General features: G+C 46.5%; 11 protein-coding genes across 11 annotated transcripts; 4 read left to right on the plus strand and 7 right to left on the minus strand.

Annotated features, from left to right (window-relative positions):
* Positions 1-255: 255 nt before the first annotated feature.
* SNOG_05444 (hypothetical protein) lies at positions 256-1,415 on the minus strand (the record flags this gene model as incomplete). Its single annotated transcript, XM_001795797.1, has 4 exons — positions 256-429; positions 482-606; positions 662-765; positions 817-1,415. 4 exons carry the CDS (start codon positions 1,413-1,415, stop codon positions 256-258), a joined length of 1,002 nt encoding a protein of 333 aa, XP_001795849.1.
* Positions 1,416-1,979: 564 nt separating this feature from the next.
* On the plus strand, positions 1,980-3,447 carry SNOG_05445 (hypothetical protein). Its single transcript, XM_001795798.1, has 3 exons — positions 1,980-2,321; positions 2,385-2,802; positions 2,858-3,447. The coding sequence occupies exons 1-3, from the start codon at positions 2,172-2,174 to the stop codon at positions 3,412-3,414; spliced, it is 1,125 nt and encodes a 374-aa protein (XP_001795850.1). The 5' UTR covers positions 1,980-2,171; the 3' UTR covers positions 3,415-3,447.
* A 180-nt stretch (positions 3,448-3,627) lies between these two features.
* Positions 3,628-4,103, plus strand: SNOG_05446 (hypothetical protein; the record flags this gene model as incomplete). The annotated part of the gene is made up of 3 exons (XM_001795799.1): positions 3,628-3,664; positions 3,717-3,809; positions 3,861-4,103. The coding sequence occupies 3 exons, from the start codon at positions 3,628-3,630 to the stop codon at positions 4,055-4,057; spliced, it is 327 nt and encodes a 108-aa protein (XP_001795851.1). The 3' UTR covers positions 4,058-4,103.
* A 105-nt stretch (positions 4,104-4,208) lies between these two features.
* On the minus strand, positions 4,209-5,661 carry SNOG_05447 (hypothetical protein; the record flags this gene model as incomplete). The annotated part of the gene is made up of 2 exons (XM_001795800.1): positions 4,209-5,357; positions 5,413-5,661. 2 exons carry the CDS (start codon positions 5,659-5,661, stop codon positions 4,209-4,211), a joined length of 1,398 nt encoding a protein of 465 aa, XP_001795852.1.
* Positions 5,662-6,706: 1,045 nt separating this feature from the next.
* On the minus strand, positions 6,707-7,681 carry SNOG_05448 (hypothetical protein; the record flags this gene model as incomplete). Its single annotated transcript, XM_001795801.1, has 1 exon — positions 6,707-7,681. One exon carries the CDS (start codon positions 7,679-7,681, stop codon positions 6,707-6,709), a length of 975 nt encoding a protein of 324 aa, XP_001795853.1.
* Positions 7,682-8,378: 697 nt separating this feature from the next.
* Positions 8,379-9,655, minus strand: SNOG_05449 (hypothetical protein; the record flags this gene model as incomplete). The annotated part of the gene is made up of 4 exons (XM_001795802.1): positions 8,379-8,802; positions 8,861-9,240; positions 9,304-9,408; positions 9,461-9,655. The coding sequence occupies 4 exons, from the start codon at positions 9,653-9,655 to the stop codon at positions 8,379-8,381; spliced, it is 1,104 nt and encodes a 367-aa protein (XP_001795854.1).
* A 1,572-nt stretch (positions 9,656-11,227) lies between these two features.
* SNOG_05450 (hypothetical protein) lies at positions 11,228-11,412 on the minus strand (the record flags this gene model as incomplete). The annotated part of the gene is made up of 2 exons (XM_001795803.1): positions 11,228-11,287; positions 11,371-11,412. 2 exons carry the CDS (start codon positions 11,410-11,412, stop codon positions 11,228-11,230), a joined length of 102 nt encoding a protein of 33 aa, XP_001795855.1.
* Positions 11,413-14,106: 2,694 nt separating this feature from the next.
* SNOG_05451 (hypothetical protein) lies at positions 14,107-14,449 on the plus strand (the record flags this gene model as incomplete). Its single annotated transcript, XM_001795804.1, has 2 exons — positions 14,107-14,223; positions 14,414-14,449. 2 exons carry the CDS (start codon positions 14,107-14,109, stop codon positions 14,447-14,449), a joined length of 153 nt encoding a protein of 50 aa, XP_001795856.1.
* A 1,075-nt stretch (positions 14,450-15,524) lies between these two features.
* On the plus strand, positions 15,525-16,760 carry SNOG_05452 (hypothetical protein; the record flags this gene model as incomplete). Its single annotated transcript, XM_001795805.1, has 3 exons — positions 15,525-15,719; positions 15,773-15,926; positions 16,117-16,760. The coding sequence occupies 3 exons, from the start codon at positions 15,525-15,527 to the stop codon at positions 16,758-16,760; spliced, it is 993 nt and encodes a 330-aa protein (XP_001795857.1).
* Positions 16,761-17,163: 403 nt separating this feature from the next.
* On the minus strand, positions 17,164-17,291 carry SNOG_05453 (hypothetical protein; the record flags this gene model as incomplete). Its single annotated transcript, XM_001795806.1, has 2 exons — positions 17,164-17,213; positions 17,234-17,291. The coding sequence occupies 2 exons, from the start codon at positions 17,289-17,291 to the stop codon at positions 17,164-17,166; spliced, it is 108 nt and encodes a 35-aa protein (XP_001795858.1).
* A 543-nt stretch (positions 17,292-17,834) lies between these two features.
* Positions 17,835-18,039, minus strand: SNOG_05454 (hypothetical protein; the record flags this gene model as incomplete). The annotated part of the gene is made up of 2 exons (XM_001795807.1): positions 17,835-17,901; positions 18,011-18,039. 2 exons carry the CDS (start codon positions 18,037-18,039, stop codon positions 17,835-17,837), a joined length of 96 nt encoding a protein of 31 aa, XP_001795859.1.
* Between the last annotated feature and the right edge of the window lie 3,698 nt (positions 18,040-21,737).

Genomic DNA, 21,737 nt, shown 5'->3' on the forward strand with positions numbered 1-21,737 from the left:
GTGAGAGACGCCGGCTGTTGAGATCGAGGTGAAATTGGACATAGCAAGACAGTCGCGATGTGAGTGAGTGGCAGTAGCAAGGTCAAATTTATGGAATGATGGATCATCGTGCAATATGATTTGTTATTACGTGGATGGCGTTAGGACACCTTTGTCTTTACTGTTACATGAAGGCGTCGACACAAGGCGTCACAGCCGAGCAAGGCAGCACACTGAATTCTCGGGATATTGCTCCAGCTAGGTTGAGGATCAAGGTTAGTCCAGCACAATTACCTCTGGCTCGCCACGCGGACGTTTGCGAGATCTCGATTCAACGATAGTAACTTCGTCATTGTTATCATCTGCTAGAGTCGCTGTCTCTGTGCGCTCTCGCTTGACCCTTCGCGAAGCATGAGTCTCTTGCTTAACACTACGACCGTTTGCGTCTTGCTGCGACATAGTCAGTATACCGAGACAGAAATACAAAGGGCCTTGATCATACCCTTCTAGCACGTCGAAGTGCTTCCCTCAATTGATGTTCATTCATCGAGTCTTCTGGCATGTCGTCTAAAGACCGCGCATCCACATCTTCAGCATCATTGATGATGCGCAGGGCCTTGAGAGATGCTGTTGCGCGAAGGAAGTCAGCAAATATCGAACAAGTAACGCAGCTATTACTTACCCCGCGAGCGGTACTTAAAGACGAATGTGGCGAAAGGTGTTGCATCGACATAGTCGTACTCCTGCCGTGCTCTTCGGGGCCGCGCAGGACGGGGTTCTCCTAGCCTACATTTGAGTTAGCGATGCTCGTAGATCCATTCGGTACACGGGACGCACGTGGCTTGATGTGATCTCGCGTCGCCTTTCAATGCTTTCTCCGGAATCGCGCCCATGGGCTGTAGGGTAGCCTTCTTGCTGCTCCGGTGGTCTCCGTTTGACTCTCGCATGTTCGAGATAAAACGAAACTCCATGCGAATGTTTCCCTTCGACTCAAGGTCTTGTTTGAGCTGTCGAGCGTTTACGGTTCCAGGAACTTCCTCAACTACGTATATGTTAGTATATGTGTAATTCCGAGTGAGTATTTGAGCTTGACCAATGTTCAAGGCAGTGAAGCGATAATTCCGTCGAAAGCATTGATGGTTCTTCTTGTGCCCAACGCCTGTCTTGGTATGTCCGCCTGGTCTGTAGAGCTCATTGGCTTCCTTGATCTTGACGCGATATGCCGCGCCATCGATCGAAACCCGCATCTCCACTCCATACCGTTCAGGAAAGGGATGTCCGAATTCCCATCTCAAAACAAACTCTTTGTTTGACGATGCTTCAATGTATCTTGTGACTGTGTTCAGCTCAGCCTCATCGTCCTCGTACTCAGGTAATGGTTGCCCGTCGACGAGAATTTCGGCTCGCAGACCGGGCGTCTCGTTGGAAATGGCCATTGTGTAAGCGCGCCCTAATATTCGTGGCTGAGATCACGCCGGCGTAAACAGTGCAACCTGTAGTGCCAAAGCTTGCCGCAATGTAGTACCACAGCTTACTAGAGATGCGAAGCGCTCCAAGGTCAATCAGCTCCGGATGCAGCTACGTTTCTTGGCGTTGATCGATGCGCAGGGTGCCCAGGTGGAGTTGATGGAGCAAGGCAGTGCGGAGGTATCGGCGGTCGAATATTCGAGGCCCTCGCCTAGTAACAGGGGCTAACGCTGGGGCCAGCACAACCCTGGTGCCTGCGTCGACGGGTGACTGCTCAACAGGCCCCATCGCAGACCGCATCATGCACTTCATCTCAAGTTCTTCTGCGCATTGCCTCAGGAGATTTGAATCAGCAGGATGCAACGCGATTGATGTACGATGCGTCCTACAGCGACCGCCTTGCATGCGCGGAGTAACCGGAGGTACCTAGGTAAGCAGAAGTGCCGGAGCTTGCGTGGACGAAGTCAGACGAAATCAACTTGGAGCGCGACTGGAGCCTTGGCCATGTCTTTGCAATATACCAGCTTAGCCAGAAACATGCGGTCGGTTATGGCGCCAGGTACAAAGCGTTATGCATGTCGCACGAAGTTTTGATCGCGCAATGCTCCTGATAGACTCAGTATCGTGCAAACCTCATTTACCTTTATACCGAGTGTGACCGCCAGTTTTCTGCTGATTTTGTTACCTGTTCATGCTTTCAAATTACATTCTCCCTTTTAGCTGACATGTGGCAACTTCTATGGGCTGCTCTCGCCGCGACAGCGTTCGCCTCACCATATGCATCGTCGGAAAGAAGAGCTGTAACCTTCACCATCGAAACCGCACCGGGAGAGAGCCGGCACGTAACGGAGGCCGAAAAGAACGCTTTGAAAGACGTAAGTCTGTCAAGAACACCAGATAGTGTCATGTAAAAGAGTACTGGATTGACGCTTCATCAGCAAGGTGTCGACTTTGTCGATATCACGGAATGGCCCGGTACGGGCAGGGCATCTGCAGGTCGTACAGTCGCATATCCTACAGAATTGGCGCAAAAGGCGACTGTTGAGGAGCTCAAGGCAGCACTGGACACTGCCAATATGAGAAAAAACCTCCAATTGTTCACTAGCTTCAACAACCGCTACTATCAGTCGAAGACTGGGAATCTGTCGGCTGAATGGCTGTTGGGCCAGGTAGGTAGCTATGTCGAAGTGGACTCGCCAGCCACCGTCTCCGTCTTTCAACACGTTTACCAACAGAGCTCCATCATCGCCACAATACCGGGCAAAAGCGCAAAGACCATCGTTGTGGGAGCACATCTAGATAGCATCAATGGGGAAGCTGGGGTGAACCGAACGACTGCCAGGGCTCCCGGTGCAGGTAAGCCAAATGTTCATCCCCGTTACTTGCGAGTTCACAGTTTGACAACGTCCAGATGATGATGGTTCCGGAAGCATGACAATCTTGGAAGCATTCCGAACACTGCTCCTCAACGACACAATCGCCAGTGGGCAAGCGGAACAGACGATCGAGTTCCATTGGTACGCCGCAGAAGAAGCCGGTCTTCTGGGTTCCGGCAACGTCTTTAGGAACTACGCCGAAGAAGGTCGCGACATCGCAGCTATGCTGAACCAAGACATGACGGGTTACACGGCAGGCTACACTTCCAAGAACATGACGCCAAAATTCGGGATCATAACCGATTATACTGATCCGGCGCTCACAAACTTCACGAGGCGTGTCATCGAAGCGTACACCGATACAGAGACAGGCGACTCGGTGTGTGGATATGGATGTTCGGACCATGTGAGCGCGACGAGGGCTGGCTATCCTAGCGCGTTTGTATTTGAAGGCGAGATGCGTACGGTCAACGATAACCCATACGTTCACACTGCGAATGACACGATCGAGAAGTTGGACTTTGCGCATATGCTAGAGCATGCCAGGATGGTCGTGGGGTTCGTGGTGGAGCTGGCGTTCGCGAAGCTATGAGTAGATGAGATGACAGCATATCCATACGGCCGCTAAATCTTTAACAAGAAATCGATCAAAAACATGATTAGAACGAGCAGATATGAATGATGCAAAAGACGCGCCGTGAAGTGGAGACATCAGTACGCGCCTCACTAGCGCAACCGAGGCTTACCAAATTCGATGCCCTCATCACGTTTCTCGATCACCTCATCATCGATCATCAAAACCACTATGGCAGAGCATCCATCCTTCACACTCGCTGGCCTGTGTAAGCTCGCTTCAATTGCATCACTCTCTGTGTCTGCTAACACTATCTCCAGTGGCCGTGGGCGGAACTGCCGGTTACCTCCGCACCCGCTCAACACCATCGCTCGTCGCGGGTCTTGTGCTCGGCGCATCATATGGATATGCCGGTACATGAACACCATTTGTCTCGCCACATCGTCTCACTAAACCTTTCACAGGCTACCGCATCAAGCAAAACCAGGATTATGGAACTGAACTCGCTCTTGGAAACAGTATCGCGCTTCTCGGGTCTGCGATTCCTCGCATCATGAAGACAGGAGGACGAGCGCCCGTGCCGATCGCTTTGGGTGCGACGGGTGCGCTTGCGACGTTCTACTATCAGAAGAAGGTTAGGGAATTCAGGTACGGTGTGTGAAGTTTCGCCACATGCAAAATTATATATTCAAGTTGCTATACACAATCTACATCTCGCCCACCCCATTCATAAACGCTTTTGTTCGGCGCAATCTAGCCCTTTTGATGTATCCGAAATCTCAGACTCTTCCCCGCAAAAGCAATGGCCTGTATCATGCTCTATTCGCTTGACAGGCTCTGGGAGCCTCACGTGCTGCTTGGTTTTCTCGGCGAATGATCACCTTGTTTTGCTCCCACGTGCGTAGTTTACGCCCAGTTTGCGCGATCCTAGCCTCTCTCAGGAGACTGTACATGCTCCTCCCGCGTCTATACCATATCGTCAGAGAGGGTACAGTTGCTCCACGCTCCAGCAGCATACTAACGGCCCCTTGACCTGTTTTAATCGCAATTTCCATTGGACTCAACTCGGGAATCGCAATCCCTCGAGAGTCAATGCGGGAGCCATAGTCGGTCTTATTAATATCGGCACCTGCTTCCAAGACAGCGTCGATCACTGCTGCATGTCCGCTTTGGATGGCTCGATTGAGCGGCAATGTCAGATGGGAGGTGGCATTGTTGACTGCCATATGCTCGAGGAAAACCTTCACGGCGTCGACGTTTCCATACTTGCAAGCCTTTGTAAACACTTGTGTGTGGACCTTCTGTCCTCCGGGGCATCGATCTATGAGGCCAGTCACGATATCGATGTTGGTTTCGCTGCTGCTTTGCATAATCGCGTGCTTGAGGGTGCTATTGTAGGCAGTCTTCTGGCAGCCTGACTTGACCGCTAGGAAGGCGTCGAATAAAGCCAAGGTCCTGGCCGTAGAAGACTGCTTGATTGCAAGTCTCATTGCTTCCTCGATATAGTCACCTGCAGATGAGGGGGTTGTAAACTTGGCAGGTAAATCATTGTCCAACAAGAGCTGGAGCATTTCGTTGTTCTCCATACTCACAGCAGCGAGAAGGTAGCTCTCCTCACGGAAGCAAGCGCCACCGCGAGGATAGAACTTGTATGCAGTAAGTTGCGGTAGAAGCGTGTGAAGTAAAGGAAGCGCGCAGACCGACATGGCCGCTGCTACCTTTTCCTCGATACTAATGGGAGCCGCGTTGTAGCTCCTTAACCAGTCCTGATTATCGGAGTTCCAGTTCCTCCCCATCCAGTCTTGATCATCGGAATCGGACCAGAGAAGATCTCTAATCACTCCACAACCAACTATCTTGGCTTGTCCTTGACAGAGCGCGAAAAGTTTGTCGGCCTTCTTTGTGGGATCTGATATCTTCAGTTCATCGCACAGGTAGTCGTTCAATTTCGTGAGTCGTACCTGTCAAAACGTTAGCAGAGTGTCAGAAGGTCAATGAATGCAAAGTGGGACTTACTAGGAAAGGCTCATGGACGTCAAGTGGCTTACGGACTCGATAGCATAGGTATCGGGGCATCAGATGGTCGAAGACCTCTGTCGCCTCGGCGAGGACGTCTTTCGTCTGACGCATGACAATATCGTCGGTGATAGTATCCCTGAAGACCTTGCTGACGCCGCGCAACTTCCAAGAATCGCGGATGCCAGTCGAACTGAGATGGTGGATGATGATACTAATCAACTCGGGCGGGATGTAGGGAGTTTCCATAGCGCACTTGGGTGGTTGTAAGGTGAAGATGAAGAGTGTCGAGCGCGTATGAGGTGACTATCTGAACCGTTGAAGGGGATTTAGAACGGGCTTGTTAGTGTAGTAGAGGTGGATCGACGGTGACATTGTAACAGTCGCAGTGTTGTGGGGGGTAGAAGAAGAGGCACGAAGGGGGTTCATATATAGTGAGGGTCCTCGTGCCTAGAAGTATGACGTGAAACCTACTTATGATGTTGCCTAGCTGAGTATAAGGACACAATGTTCATTTGATAGTTACCCACAGGCGCTGATGTACATGCCGCAGCAACGGTGATTATCAGGGTGAATCTACATTCTATGACAAGGTTCGAACGATGACGTATGAAATTCGATGAAAAAGAAATTAACGACTGAGCGCACAAGGCAGCAGTCAGAACACGTTCACCACCTTTATAGCAGGGAAGACATGAAGGTTAGTTGCTTTAGAAGCAGATGGAATTACGGAAGAACCTTAGTGCAGCATCGTGTGCCGTAAAAGTCTCTGCCGGCTTCGAGACCTAAGCCTGTGACGCATGTTGAGCCGTTGCCCGCGTGGTATAACATATGGCTCTGATCATCAAATTTACTATCGGTAAGCTGGTTCAATCAGGCGGACTTCTACCATAAATAGCGATAGATGCTACCAAATTGCGAGTGCAAGGGATTGCAGCTAATTACCACGACCCTTTGTCCTTGGAATCTAGGAATACAGTACAAGTGAGTGCAGTTCCGGTGTGTGAGATTCAGCATCAAATAGAAAGAGCCTGCGCCGGCCAAAAATGGTAGAGTCGGTCACATTTGGGTGTCTTATGCAACGCATCATCTCACCGATAAATCAAATGATTGTTAGGTTTGTGTAGTTGAGATTTCATGGATTGTTATCTGAGTTCGGTTGCTCATTCTAGTCCTCAAGAGGAACTGTTTACAGATATCGCCTTCAAGCTGAGGTGCCATCGAGCGCCATGTGTGAAGATTCGGTACCAACTCGGAAAGCCGCAACGCTTAATGTATCTATAGCCCCCTTTAATCAATTGGCCAGAAGCGCGATAAGTTCGGCGTTCTTGGTCTTGCACGCGCTCAAGAACTGCTCGTCGCTGACCAAATCGGTGGATGGGCAACGATCGAGAAGGCATCGAACAACGTCGAGGCTGACCCCATTAAAGGCAATGGCAGCATTCAGTGAATGGTCGTAGAATGCTTGAATTTTCTCGAATCCTGCCGCATCTACGCCATCAAATAGAAGCGTCATTCTAGACACGGAGCCTTGAGCAATTGCAAGATCCATTGCTATGCCCGCCCAAAGCTCTATTGGGTCGCCGTATCGGGTCTTTGAGACTAAGTCCTCACTGAGGCGGATTTGGAGCATCTCATCGTCTTCGAGACTCACTGCAGCAACAAGTGGGCTCTCGCCATCGAAGCGATCTCCAGAGTCGTCAAACCAGTAGTTGTGCACCTGCGGTAGCAACTTGCGCAACAGTGGAAGTGCGCGCACCGACATCGCTGCAGCAACCTTAGCTTGCAGACCTATGTCCGCAGCATCGAGAACGGGAAGACGATCTCGCACAGTGCAATAGTTGGCCCAAAGGAGATCCTTCACTTTGCGGAGATCAAGGATTTTGACTTGTCCACGACATAGGGCATTTAGGTTGTCCATTTGTTCCGATGAATCTGTTATGTTGAGCTCGCGGCAAAGATATTCGTTCTTTAGCTTGAGTCGCGCCAATAACGCGTCGTGTGCGTCAAGATGCTTGTGAATCCGGCAGAATAGGTAGCGGGGCATCAATTCGTCAGTGATATTTCTGCCTTGTTTGAGAGCATCCTTGGGTTGGTACAGAGTAATGTCGTTCTCGATTGCCACCTTGAATGCCTTGCTGATGCCGCGCAGCCGCCAGGCACCGTGAGTGTCGGTGGACACAAGTTGATTTGCTATAATACCGATGATTTCGGCAGGCATCGCGTAGAGAAAGGGCTTGGTTGGCATTGTAGCGAGAGATGAATCCATGGTGATTGGTTGAAGGTAAGGGAAGACAGCTGTTGGAAGATAGTCCACAGTTGTATGGGGACTAGAGGAGCAATTAAGATGTTGTTGAGGTAGCGAGAAGATTGGTATGGCGCGGGAGAGAAATAAGATTTGGCTTGGATCATATACATGGTTGGCTTGAGTGTCCTATGCAAGTGACAAATAGGCGCACAACGCACTCGACGATATCCCAGAAATAGGCTGCCAAAGCTCTCTTGGTTCTCAGGTTACGATGGTAGGATTGCGGATGTGAATACATTCACTACTGAAGCATTGTGCGCTTACTTGAATGCGTAAACCCGACGCATGATGACTTGTGCACTCACTTAAAGCACAAAGCAGAAGTCAATCATGTGTATGAGGAGAAGAGGATGGAGAGCTATGACCACTTGAATATGCCCAGTACACTCCAAGTTGCAAGGCTCTGATTTTCGATATGAATCGTAAAGTTGGTTACAGTCGTATGTCCGGTTGCGATCGATGTATCTCATGGTGCGATACAATATGCCATTGAAGAATAGCCGTTGCAAAGTTTGTGCTCGATTGCCCATGTAGCAAATCATTAAGCAGTTTGCGACGACTGGAAGAATCTGTGGACGTACATCGCTTGCGGACTTGTTGCAAATCAGGCCGTAACAATTGCGTAATCTAACGAGAGTGTTTGTTCTAAAGGTCATCATCAACTGGATTGTTGTTGGATGTCATGAGTAACGCGAATTGCCACTTTACTTGACGGCTCCCGCTGCATGGGCGGGAGTGCAGTAATTGACTTAAGTTCGCTACCCATTGAGCCTTGCTCTACGTCGGTACTCCTCGCAACTGCAACATCGTTGCCATCGAGACGCCTGAATTGACGAGCTAGCTTCGACCACTTCAAGGAACCCGACTTTCGACCGCTGCTATTTTCGCTTCCCCTAGACGCGAAGACTGGAATGATCTGGACGACCAAGGGCTTGAGTGTCGGCACACACGCGCATACAATGGCAAGATTGATCTCGATGGCATTCCAATAGATCGCAGGAGCGGAATAGAATGACATATCTCGCGGATGTCGTGCGAGTACTACCAGTGCGTTGAACCGGAGGATCGAGACGATGCAGACGCTGTTGTTGTATTAGAAAGAAGTGTACACTTATGTTACAGGGGTGAGAAGAGACCTACAACCAACCGAGGGTCAAGACGAAGATCAAAGCGATCTTCTGTCTGCGCACAATTTGCAGGCGCCAGATACCCCGTATGGGTAATGCAGCGATCATTATATCTGTGATCGCGTTCGTGCTGCTGTTGCCGTATCGAATCGCATTCTCGTCGAGACATCTGGCGGTAGGCCTCTTGGTCACATTCCAGAAAGCATCCACAGGCTTGCATTCGAAGGCGAATGTGAAAAACGCGATGATGCCAGTAATGACACTGATCGCCATTACGATGTAGATTGGTATGCGCGCTTCATTCACCGAGAATATTCGTCGATACTGCATCAGGATGGAGAGCTTCACAAAGATGAAGCCAAGAACGTAGGTAAGAATGCTCGAATATAGGTACTGTGCCAGTCAGCAGGAATTACTAGCAGAGGAGTTGACTGGGAGTTGACTGGACCAACATACTCTTAGACTGTTGATGGTCGAAGGAAGATCGACAAAGACTTGATGTTTGCCAGCACCCCATCCCACTTGCTTGACTTGACATGCTGATGTAGCGATCGAGAATGCCTAGCACATATATAAACATGATGTTCTCGCCATGTCTAGGAGCAGGAAATACCATTGCTAGCGCGATGAGATAATCTTCCCAGCCAACGAGATGCGTGAGTCGAGTCCGCGTAACGAAACGTAGAATCACGCTTAAGAATGCCAGCACAGTGAAGGCAACGACGATGCCGATAGTCCTTGGGCCGTGATCCTCGGACGCTAAAAGAGCAAGTTGCTCTGGCGGTATTGCAGGCGGTGGTTGGTCCATGTTGATGTGCAGTGAATGAAACGAAAACTATATTGAGGCTTTGAAGTTTACAAGTGTGAGCCTTATGGGATCGAGATAGCCTTCCTCTAGCGCATGCTCGGACCCCAGATATACACTCACGGCCCTTACGGTGCGCCATGAAACACGATGTCCCGCAGACGAAGGCCTGAGTGACCGACTGCGGGTGTGCATGACGCACAAGACGGGCAAAGCTCTGTCAACTACCTGTCATGACTCGGACGGGTTGGTTGCCGTACCGCTGCCGCACCGTGAAGCTATAATCTCGTCCTTGCGATTAGGCCGGGCAGCAAGAGGATTGATCATAGATGTGCCAGTGGTTCACGCAAAGCACACTTGCACTATGTATTATATTCTTATTTTGCTACCTGGAGTATACGTAGTTGTAATATAGCATCCATGCGCGCTCGCTAAGCGCTCAGCTTTTGGCCGGTAGTTCCTGCACGCGCGTTTGCTGCATGGTGTTATGCAGAGCGTGATGATCGACAACAAGGCGGGAGCTCCCACTACCGAGAATCGAGGAGGTAAAGACGAGTAAGTACCTCAGGTACCGTTGCATTAGTGTTGAAATAAAGTTTTCAAGTAACCATGGCATCCGAGAAATGCACCGAAACGTGTTCAAGCAGCCAGTGATGGCATCATTTTGAACTGTGGTTTCTGAAGTCTCACTTCAATGAGACTAGCCGACAGTCATTCAAAGGAGCTCAGTCCCGAGGTCTCTAGTACTAATTCTGAGCATGTGAGCATACTAACTTGATGTTTGCGGGAAGCAGTGAAATGAACTCACATGGCTCCCCACTTCGTGAGTCGCGAATCAAAGATTTGTGAAACATTTCAGGGTGATCGGGCGTATGGCTGCATACACGCGAGCACTATGTAGGGATGTTCGCGAGCCTGACAGGGGGGCAGGGGAAACAGCGAGGATCGCAAGCACTCTCGCTTCCCCGCTGGCTCAACGGCTTTGCGCGCTGCTCGCACGGACAAAGGAAAGGCCTTTGCTTTGGGGACATTGACAAATCTAGGGTCTAGATGTTCTTCGTGACCCGACGTGTTGAAAAGATGCATGCGCGAATCGTCAAATGCAATTTCATTACACATTGGCTTCCGTCTCCATATTGTCCTTCAGATTATGACAGGGCGCTGCCTAGTGCTCTTGTCCTTGTCTTACTTCATCATTTGCAACGGTCATTTGTGCATCAATGGTGCGTGAACCTGAGCTCGATACGGAGATCCTTGTTGCCTTTCGGATGATACTAAAAGCGCAACACAATTCCGGATATGTTTCTTTCGGTCCTTCCTATGTCGGACGGTTGGATCAAGGAACCCACGGTTCAATTAGTGATTGGGCCGCAACCTGCGAAAGTCCGAAAAGACGTCGCGCACACTGTGAACATGTTTATTGAGGGTAGGCGGGCTGGAGACTTCGACGTTGTTGAGCAAGTGTAGGAACGGCCGATCACGGTGAGAGTAATCGACAACGGCAATCCTTGATCGGCGACAATCGTGGGTTAGACCTCCCCTGGAGATGAGCGTGTATCGTGGTGTGAGCTCGCCTTAATTTGTGCACTTGCTGAGCGGGGTTCCATTGTTCACCAAAAGTGCGGCGAGGATTTTCTGTACTTGATAGGAGCATATTGCCCGTTTTATCTTAACAGTGTGGTTGTGCAATGCTCCGTGGGTTAGAGGGGGTGCTATACTCTGAGTTGCACGACGGCCTTTCCAAAGACGCGGAGGGTCATCGCGTTTCAGCAATCACAGGCTAATATAGACCGATCAATCAGCGAACGTGCGCGTCGAACCTCTAGGACATAGTCCGAGAATCGGTAGGCGCAAAATGACAACTTCTCCCAACGCACTGCAACGACCCGTCTTCTTATTATTTGCCTGCAACTCCAGACAATGGGATGGCTTGAGATTGGTGTACTCGTGACACTTCGCAGTTTCAACACCCCGACAGCTTACTTTGACGATGCTCATGAACGCTCGTCCATAACTTCGCCGTACACAGTCCACCATTGCTCTCGCGGCTCTCATCGCTGCTTGAACACTATTTAAAGGCTACAGAGTGAACGACAAACGTCGCATTCATTGTCAATAGATGTAAAGCTTACGTGATGGACTACAAGAAGGTGGCATTTCACTTCTTATGGAGCGAAAGATGGCATATGTCAGGTTCAGGAATCCACGCCGTTGCCGTCGAACATCACCAGGATGTTGCTTGTAAGACACGACAAGGGTACCTCTACCATGAAGATGATCATGTTGGGAGTTGGAAACGGGTTTCTGTCTGCTTTCAATATTCGTGCTCTCATGTACTATAAATCATACGGCTAATGCGCATGCCAGGCAATTTGTCGTCTATAATAATATATGTACATAAGATTTGATTCTCTCCCTGGTATGAAACCAAGTCGGTTGCACTTTCTACATAGCACATAGTAAGCTGATGTCAGACGAAGGTGAGAAGTAGGTTCTAGCCCTGTATGCAGATGATTTGTGCTAATGTTGACCTCCAGACCTAGTAAGTAGTCGTATTTTGTCGATGCCAATCCTTCGGGAGGTGCCACGAGGCAGGCACGTTTGCAAAAGCTCAGAGCTAGCAGCGCCACCCACCCTCGATCCAATATGGAAGAGCGGCTCGCATTTGGAACCCAGTTTTGTTGTCTTTCGCTGGAGAATGCAAAATTTCTTGTCAGCGAAGTCGAGGCAGCGAACGCTTCGTTCTTGGTACTCCGCGATGAAGTAGCGAGGATAAGATTGCTGTGGTCACCAACCAACATCATAGCTACAGACACAGGTCGTCGATTTTGTCAGACGTCCACGCTCAAAATCAACCCAGCTCAAATGAGTCTGTCAGGCATTGGAAGCATAGATCCGCGATTTCTTGCTGCGACACACATCGAGTGCGAGGAGCGATAGTTAGTGACTATGACCAAGGCATGAAGGCCAGGGACCGGATGTTCTTGTCGCATTATGAAGTGAACATATATATGGAGTCCTTGCCGAAGCATTACAGGATAATCACGATCTGGAGCACTGCCGCGACGGTCTTTCGGAGTCTATGGAGGAAAGCATAAACCCCAGTCATCATCCACCTACTATCGTAGAGGAATATGTTCCATCGTCAGCTTTGTCATCCTTTGTCTTCCATAGATCCTCATGTATGTAAACTCTCGTAGATGTCCGTCGTCTAATGAATTCAGTTGAGTGACCTGTGTTGGTTTCTTTACGACCGTAAGCGACTCACTGACACTACCTCCTTTCATAGGTGCTCGGGAAGATGGATTGGCGCCCCACACTCGGTTGCGCAGATCGCGCACAATCTAGGGTCATCCTGATCCGGGGTTGTGGGATTGTGATCGATTGCTTGCGAGGTTGCTTGAGACGCGCTCGTGGGAGAAGACGTGCCAAAGAGATTCTGCCGTTGGGCATCTACATACCCGTTCCCCAGCTTTGATACAGATACTTGGAAATCAGGAGGGAGTCTTAACCTGCAACGAGGTATGCGTCGCAAAAGGTTTCTTGGTTTGTCAGTCCTGGTGGTCTTGATGGCGGTCGACCACATTGCCATTCCAGCGCAATGTTAAAAGACTTGGAATATGAGCGACATTCCAGACGACTTTTATCAGGCGAAGCCTTAGTCGACCTATGCCAGTTTGCAGGGTGACTGGATGTATGTTGTGTTCTTGCGCGGGAGTAAGCACTTGAACTTTAAACCTGGATTGAGTTTCGGCGATACTCTTGTACTTGCTGCCTTGCCGCCTCTTTCCTGCGAAAATTTGACTTTACTAGTATATCACGCACCTTTGTGTGGTTCGATCAACGATGCCAATAATTGCTGCGCATCGATGAAAGTTCGATAAAGTTTGGTTGCAGCAGACTGCATTCATACATAATGTATGGGCAGCCTTGATTCAGGAGATGACCCGCACTGTACCTTGAACATGAAGCGATAGTATATACCAAATGCTGTGTATACCTGGATTATGACAAGATGGAAATTGTTCTATCAATCGTACGTAAGGCTCGTCGAATCAGACAGGAAACAGATAAATTAATTATCAGACAGATACTGCAAGCGTTGCTCATCTTCTTAGCGTTTGCGACCACCTTGGTGCGTTCCTGCATTAGACTACGCATCGAGAGGCGCAGTTTCACCCTTCCAGATTATTTCGTCTGGGCCGGATGGCTGTGCTCGTTGGGATGGTTCATCTGCTCTGTTCTCGCGCTTCGACTGCAGATCAACCACCCGTTGGCCGAACCGGACCAGACGACTGATTCTGTCGATTACCTTGTGGTACGTGATTTGTAAACCTTGCATGTTACAAACTGATCAAGATCTTAGATAGTTTTCATCTCCTCCTACTTCTTCGACATCGGGCTCTACTTTCCGAAAGCCGCTCTCATTGCTTTCTACGGGTGGCTGATTCCACATGGCCTTCCGCCAATCTGCAGTTGGCGATCTATGCAAGTTGCATATACATGACTTGCGCATTCGTCGCAACGCTTTTGACGGACACGTTGACGTGCCTGCCAGTTTCGGACAACTGGTAAGCTGAGCGATTGGGATGCCAAGAGACTGGACTAATCGTTCTCCAAAGGTCGATCGTCCAGCAGTCATCCTCATTATGGAACACGTATGAAGCTTTAGCTATCAACTGGTCACTAAATTGGTCAACGGATCTCTTGTGTACTGCACCCTCCTCCTTTCTGCGACTTGATATGACTGACGATACCCAGTATTCATCCTCCCATTCTTCCTCCTTAGATATCTGAAGCTCCACAAGCGGCAAAAGATGGCGCTATGTGGCGTGTTCTCTCTTGGTCTAATCACGATCGTCATCAGCCTGGTACGCTTTATCGTTTACACTGTGCCGGGAGATTATTCTCTTGAGGACGCATCCGGCGGTGAGTTCGCAAGCCCCCTCGCAATTTTTCGTAGCTAAGATCGTAGCAGACCTGTGGTGCACTGCCGAGATGAGCATTGCCATCATTGTGGTTTCGCTTCCGGCTCTCAAAGTCCTCATCATGCGATCCGTGCCCTCGACAGCTAACTGTAGTACGGACGGGCATTTTCAGTCAGAGTCCAGGAAACACATGGAAGCGTACATACCGAGAAGCCTCGGGGGATCCTTCGAAAAGTACCATTCACGTATTCAGGGTGGACATCCAAGTGATGATGATATAGAGCTTGCGGACCAAAGTTTTGGCAATTCAACACGGATGCCGATCCGAATGATGAGCACGGAGTGTAGGCGAGGTGAGAGCATTGGCATGACGATTACTAAAAATGCGACTGTGGCGAGGAGTATGCTATGATCGGCTTTGCCACGGCAAAATGTCCCAGCTTTTGGCGTCAAGCTCGATTTCATCGCACCATTTACCCTCTCTGGCACGGGTCGAATACACAGAGTTCCATAATATGCGATGGATACCTCCAATTCGGAGTCACATGCTTTGTGGTGCGCTGACAGCAGTTTCGGCTAGTTTGTGATTGATCGGGGTAGCTATGCCCGGGAGTGCGGGGCTGCTTTGGTGTCTTTCTGATTTTCTTGCTCCGCCGCGCTTCGCCAAATCGACATTCGGAACATTAGAAAGCTTGACCTGCGCTTCGGTGACAAAGGACTTTACTGCGCCGTGTGCGAAAACATGAGATTTGCGGTGTGTAGTCGCGGATGATGTTGTCGTCTGACCCTTCCCCGCGACCAAAGTAGGTTGGCGCGGAAAGTGGGCCTTGAGGCAATTTTCTCTCCACACCAGGTCCTGCAGCATTGTGTATATGCATTCGTGCTTTCATCCCTTCCAGCGGCCAGCTCATTTCCCAACCCTAAACATTGCGTGCTGTCTTGAGATGTCGTACCAAAGTATCAGCGCGCAGCCCGCGCCAGAAGATGAGTCACCACCAACCAAGGACAGCATCTGGCGATCAGCATGGAAGAACAACAAAGGAGCATGTCTGATACTGCTCGCTGAACTAGCAGGTGCTTCGATGGACGCAATGGCGAGGTATCTTCAGCAGGGCGAAACCAAGTTTCATCCTTTTCAAGTACGAGGAAGCTCTTACCGGCTACTCACGGCTGTGTTGGCTGACTTGCAAAGGTCATCGTTGCACGCATGGGCATCACATTTATCCTGAGCAGCGCATATATGTGGTGGACGAAAGTACCCGACTTCCCACTTGGCGCTCGAAGTGTGCGCGGCTGGTTAATACTTCGTGCGGCTTTTGGGTTCGGTGGACTCTATTGCTTGTACTGTGAGTTTAGCTTCCAATTCAACGATAATGGGCATGGCACTAATATCCAACGACGTAGATTCTGTGCATTACCTCCCTCTGGCGGAGGCTACAGTGTTTCGATTTTTGGTACCTCTCGTTACGGCATGGGCGTGTTCCGTCTTCCTTGGGCAAGCCTTTACACGCAAAGAGCTTATTGCCGGACTAGTAGCTTTGATCGGTGTTATTATCATTGCGCACCCACCATGGTTGTTTGGAGAAGTGCATGATGACCTGCATCCCAAGAAGCCTTCGGGTATCGACAAGGTCTCGTCAACGCAACGATTCATCGCGATCGTAGTCTCCATCCTCGGTGTTGCAGGAGCGTCCGGAGCTTATACGACAATTCGCGTGATTGGCGATCGTGCGCACGCCCTTATGTCTGTTAATTACTTCGCTTTACTCGCTACTGTCGGTTCGACCATCGCCCTTTTTGCCATCCCGGGTATTGGTTTCCAGAAGCCGCAATCGCCCCGTGAATGGATCTTGCTTATTGCCATGGGTGTCTTCGGTTTTGTCCTACAGTTCTTGTTGACTGCAGGTCTTCAGCTTGATAAGAGCAGCAAGGCGACGAGCATGTTGTACGTGCAGATCATCTTTGCGCTCGCTTTCGATTGGATCATTTGGGGTGCAATTCCAGGCGCATGGAGCATGTTCGGCGGTACGATCATCATTTGCAGCACGCTGTGGAGTGCACTACAGAAGCCACGTGCGAAGGTGGAGAAAAATGTGGAGCCAGATGAAGAGAGTGCTTTGCTTGGTGCCGACAGGGCGAGTAACGAAGAGACTGCGCAAAGGGCGAGCAATAGCGCCTAGGATGGTGTGCAGGCAAGTTTGAAAAAGAACAAGTATCATGGCAGCTTGAAGATCTAGACGCGGTGTGAATGGCTAAATAATGCAGACAATTCCGCGCTATATCGCTTGATCGTGGCTCCTTGCGCAGTGCTTGTATAGGGAATTAATACTACACATGGGACTTGTCCGCCCGAGGCACTTCTTCACGGTAGTAGTAGAGTCTCCAGTTAACTGTTCTGGCTCCGCGAGTGTTATATGAAAATCGTCATGGTAGAGGTTAATATGATTTGCGAAGCTGCAAGTTGCAGAGTCGAGCGAGCGTCCAAGGCGACTGAAGATGGTCCGATCGGAGCAAAGCAGTGGCGACCTTCCTTACGACATCTCGAATAACAGGATTTACACTAAGAATTTTATTGAATACCTTTTAGTCATTAGTGGAGAGACAGGCCTTCTGCAAGCCAATGCGGTCGACACCTACATCTACGGGAATGTACACTGCGCTATGCTTGGAGAAACCAGCATGAGCGCTACGAAGAACTGGTCTGAATACATTTCGTATCGGCTTACTCGTGTACTCAACACATATTGGGATCTCGATGGCCGTTTGCCATGACGCGAAACGATCCTTGGGGAGTGCGAACATCAACCAAACCAGCAGCCAGCCATTCGACTACATGAAGACGAACGGAACCGACGCTACCGTCATTTACCAGATTCCCATCCACTACGCCAACACAGGATGGGTAGCTTGCCTGGTGACGATGTCCGTTGCAGCCGAAGTGATCAAGCACATGATCGCGACTCGTAGCATGCGAGGGATTCGCAAATTGATGCAGACGTCTTGCATGCAATGTGGGTCTGTGGTATCTTGAGTCGGGGTTAATACGACGGTACGACGGTTCTCACTTGAGATGGTGGTCCGCCGGTATGCTTGGTGACGTGACGTAAATCAGGCACCTTCCTGCCAAAGGTTCGATGCGCAACTTCGCAAGATACCGTTGCTTTGCCGACGCCATGTCCAGTGACAATGGAAGCACACCAAGGATGCCGCCGCCCGAGGAAGAGATGTCGGAGAGCTCGCCGAATAAACTCTCTTCATTCAGATGTGACATTCGTTTTCTGGTTCTTCAGAAACCGGTACTCGGTTGCGTTGCCGTACGCGCTGGCGATCGTGAGTAGTGCAATTCTTTTTCATGAATCAAGTTCATCGTAGATGTAGTGTGAGATCGAGCGCGAGTGATTGGGACACTTTTGGCATCTACACTCCTTACTGGTCGGCCTTCAAACACGACACGGGCATTTTCATGGGGGGAGTGAATGATGATGGCGACGTTCAAATCACCAAAACATGGAACGAAGCCTATAGTAAGGTTTCAGCACGGATTGCCTGATGGATTTTCGTTGACACCAGCACAGTGATCAAGGCTAAGGACGTTAATTCATGTACGTAGTTCATTGTCGTGATGGTATCCCACTGACCGAGACTAGACATGGAGGATCGGAGGCCTATATCAGGCTGCAGAACTGGATCTGCGAACGTGTCAACGCGGATCCAGAAAGGTGAAGAGAGTATCAATCAGCATTGGGCCGGAAGGCGCCTATTTTGCACGCTCCAGAACATCGCACATTGCCCATGCACTCCCCAATAAATTTCAAAGAGCGATTGCGGAGTCAGAGTCGCCTCCCATTGAGGTTGCGCTCGGTATGAAAGAAGCCTGGATCGTACTATTTGAGGATGGCTCGCGCAGCTGGGATCTTCGCAGCGCGTACCCAAGCCTAGCTGGCAACGGAAAGCTGGACAATGAAGAGGACAAGGTGGTGTTCGCTGCGCTGAGTCCGTATAGGAAAGACGACTTCTCCCTTACTTTGAAGAATGGTGGATGCTGCTACAACATCTTACTAACCTTAAGTCCACCAGCATTCCTAGTGAGAATGCTAATTAGAAGAGGCCTTAGTGTAAGGCAGAATGCGAGCATAGAGAGCTTAGGTTAATAAGAAGTACTTATATTTAACTAAAGGTAGAATAGTAGATAAAGAGTGTACTTAGAGAAGAGAGCAGCTAGCTATATATACTATAAGGCGTGCAGGTGCTAGACTAGCATATACGCTAGCAGAAAGCAGACTAGCTAAAGTAAAAGAAAAGAGAAAAGAAAGCTAGAGTAAGTAAGATATACTATCCTTAAGTCTACCTGCATTTCTAGTAGAAATATAGAGCTAAGCTAATAAGAATAGGCCTTAGCAAGGTACTATATAGTAAGAATACGTACTAGAAAGAAATAACCTTCTAGAGAGAAATAATATATTTTAAAGTTTAATAAGCTACGCTCTGCCTAGAATCTTAGGCTTAAAAGCTTAGTTATTTAGAACTTTACTTATTTCGCAATGCTAGAATATTATATCTTTTAAGATATAGTATAAAAGATAGCTAGCAGAACTTTAAGAGTTCTGTATCTAATTTATAACTTTAATACCTAGCTACTACTCTTAGAGTTCTGCCTCTTATATTAAGAAGCTATTTTATGCAGTTTTATAAGAGAAATCTAGATCTTTAGATAGTTTATTTATAGCTCTAATACTTATTAAGATATAAGGCTTTAAAGTTATAGGTAAAGAAATATTAAAACTAGAGTAGCAAATAGGTATAGATTAGATTATAGTTAAGTATTATATAATATAACTCTAAATTAACGTTAGTCTATACCTAAACATTTTTGCTAGAATAAGTATAGATTAAGTTAAGTATATATAAGTTATAGTTAACGCTAAGTTTATTATATAATAGAGTTAAGTTATAGTTAAGTATTATATAAGTAAGATTTTAATAATTTTTTATATTATCTAAAGTATCTATATTACTAAATTAAGTAATTTAGAAGATTAAATTTTTGCTTATATAATACTATAAGGCAGACTGCAGGCATAGAAAGCTTAGATTAATAAGAAGTACTTATATTTAACTAAAAGTAGAATAGTAGATAAAGAGTCTACTAAGAGAAGAGAGTAGCTAGCTATATATACTATAAAGCGTGTAGGCGCTAGACTAGCGTATATGCTAGTCTAGAGTAGACTAGCTAAAGTAAAAGAAAAGAGAAAAGAAAGCTAGAGTAAATAAAGTATACTAGAGCGTAGATAGTAAGTTAGAGAATAAGTAGTAAGTTAAGCAGAGATACTTTACTTATATATAAACCTCTCTAGTATCTCTTATATATACCTCTTCTAAACTTAGTAAGGTCTCTTAAGCTATAATAGAAGCTAAAAGAGCCTAGAAAGTATTACTAAGCTTAGCTAGAGATAGCTAGAGCTTAGTAGAGAGTAAAGAAAAACTTTAGTAAGTTTCTTTAGTTTAGCTATATAAGTAGAACTTAGCAAATATAAGTTTATAGTTTTAGTATAGCTATATAGGTTATATAAGTTTTATACTAAATTTACTTTATCTCTATAATCTTTTCTATCTTATCTACTCTATACTATAAAAATTAAGCTTAAAACTATTTAGAGAATACTTAAGAGAATAAGTTTTTTCTAGAAATATTTTAGATGCTTATGCTATAACCTCTGCTACTAGCCTAGGTATTTAGAGTACTTTAGTATAAACCTAGTTTTAGTAGTAATATGCTAGCTTAACTAAAGTAAAAGGTTTTAAGCACATGCATTTATAGAGTTTAGCAGATATAAGCGCTTTAGCATAAGCTTATTAAAATTAGATTTATTATAGTATAGTAAAGTAAAGGCTAATATAGGCATAAAGTATAGAGAAAAAAGATATACGTATAACAGACTTAGAGAAAATTTCTAAAAAAAAATTATCTTAGAAAAATTAATTTCTAGCTAAAATAAAGCTAAAAAAAATAAGTTTCTAAATTAGATATAGTTTTTATCCTAGCATGCTTAGTTAAACGTAGTTTTTATTCTAGTATACTTATTCTTACTACTATATAGAGCATTATTATCTTTACTAATGTATGCATAAATAGTTTTTATTCTTATTATTATATAAAGAGTTTTTATTCTTACTGCTATATAAATAGATTTTATTCTTATTACTATATAAAGAGTTTTTATTCTTATTACTACATAAAGAGTTTTTATTCTTATTACTATATAAAGAGTTTTTATCCTTATTGCTATATAGACTATTTTTATTCTTATTACTATATAAAGAGTTTTTATCTTTATAAATATATAAAGTCTAGTTAATAAAGACTTGCATAAGCATAAGATTATTCTCTTTTAATAGCGCTTATTATATATCTTAATGCTAGCTAGAAAATATACTATTAAGTTTAATATATAGTCTCTATAACTACTCTCTTACTTCTATAATTAATATAGAATATCTATATAAGTATATAATAGAAGCAGAGTAATTAAAAGCTAAATACGCCTTAAAGCAAAAGTATAATAAAAAAGTTTAGTAGTAACTAGTAATAATAAGTTATACTATAAGCAACATATCTATTTAGTAGAGTCTTATAGCTTCTCTAATAATATACTTTATTAAATATTCTGCAGTGCTTACGTAAATATATATAATAATAATAAGTATACTATTACGTAATTAACTTACTACTAATATAAATACCTAAGTCTATAATTATATCTCTATTCTAGTTAGCTTCAGCTACTAATTTTATAAACTATATTTTATAACTATATTTTATACTTTAGTTAATCTTACTAATATAATACAGCAATAGCTCTCTCTACTCTTATTAAGTAACTTTTCTATATATAAGTCCTAGCATTAAATATTAAACACTAATACTCTAGAACTCTATAATCTAATAGATAGGCTCGCTGCTAATAAGCTGCCTTGCTTAGTACCTATAGTAGTAGATACTCTATAAACAGCTATATTAAATATATTACTCTTAGAATTATTACTATCTATTTAACACTTACTAGCTCTTAAAGCTTCTTAAGAAAATCCTTCTTATAGCTATAAGGATCTATTACTGCGTAATACTCTATTATCTAGTCTATAAGCATAGCTGCCTG

This window comes from Parastagonospora nodorum (assembly GCF_000146915.1).
Source record: "Parastagonospora nodorum SN15 chromosome Unknown scaffold_7, whole genome shotgun sequence".
Classification (NCBI taxonomy): Eukaryota; Fungi; Ascomycota; class Dothideomycetes; order Pleosporales; family Phaeosphaeriaceae; genus Parastagonospora; species Parastagonospora nodorum.

What these genes read in the sequence shown, in the direction of transcription:
- SNOG_05445 (XM_001795798.1), top strand. Translation starts at nt 2,172, where the DNA reads ATGTGGCAACTTCTATGGGCTGCTCTCGCCGCGACAGCGTTCGCCTCA. An exon ending in AAAAGAACGCTTTGAAAGAC is followed by an intron (nt 2,322 to 2,384) that starts GTAAGTCTGTCA and finishes ACGCTTCATCAG; the next exon opens with CAAGGTGTCGACTTTGTCGA. An exon ending in TGCCAGGGCTCCCGGTGCAG is followed by an intron (nt 2,803 to 2,857) that starts GTAAGCCAAATG and finishes GACAACGTCCAG; the next exon opens with ATGATGATGGTTCCGGAAGC.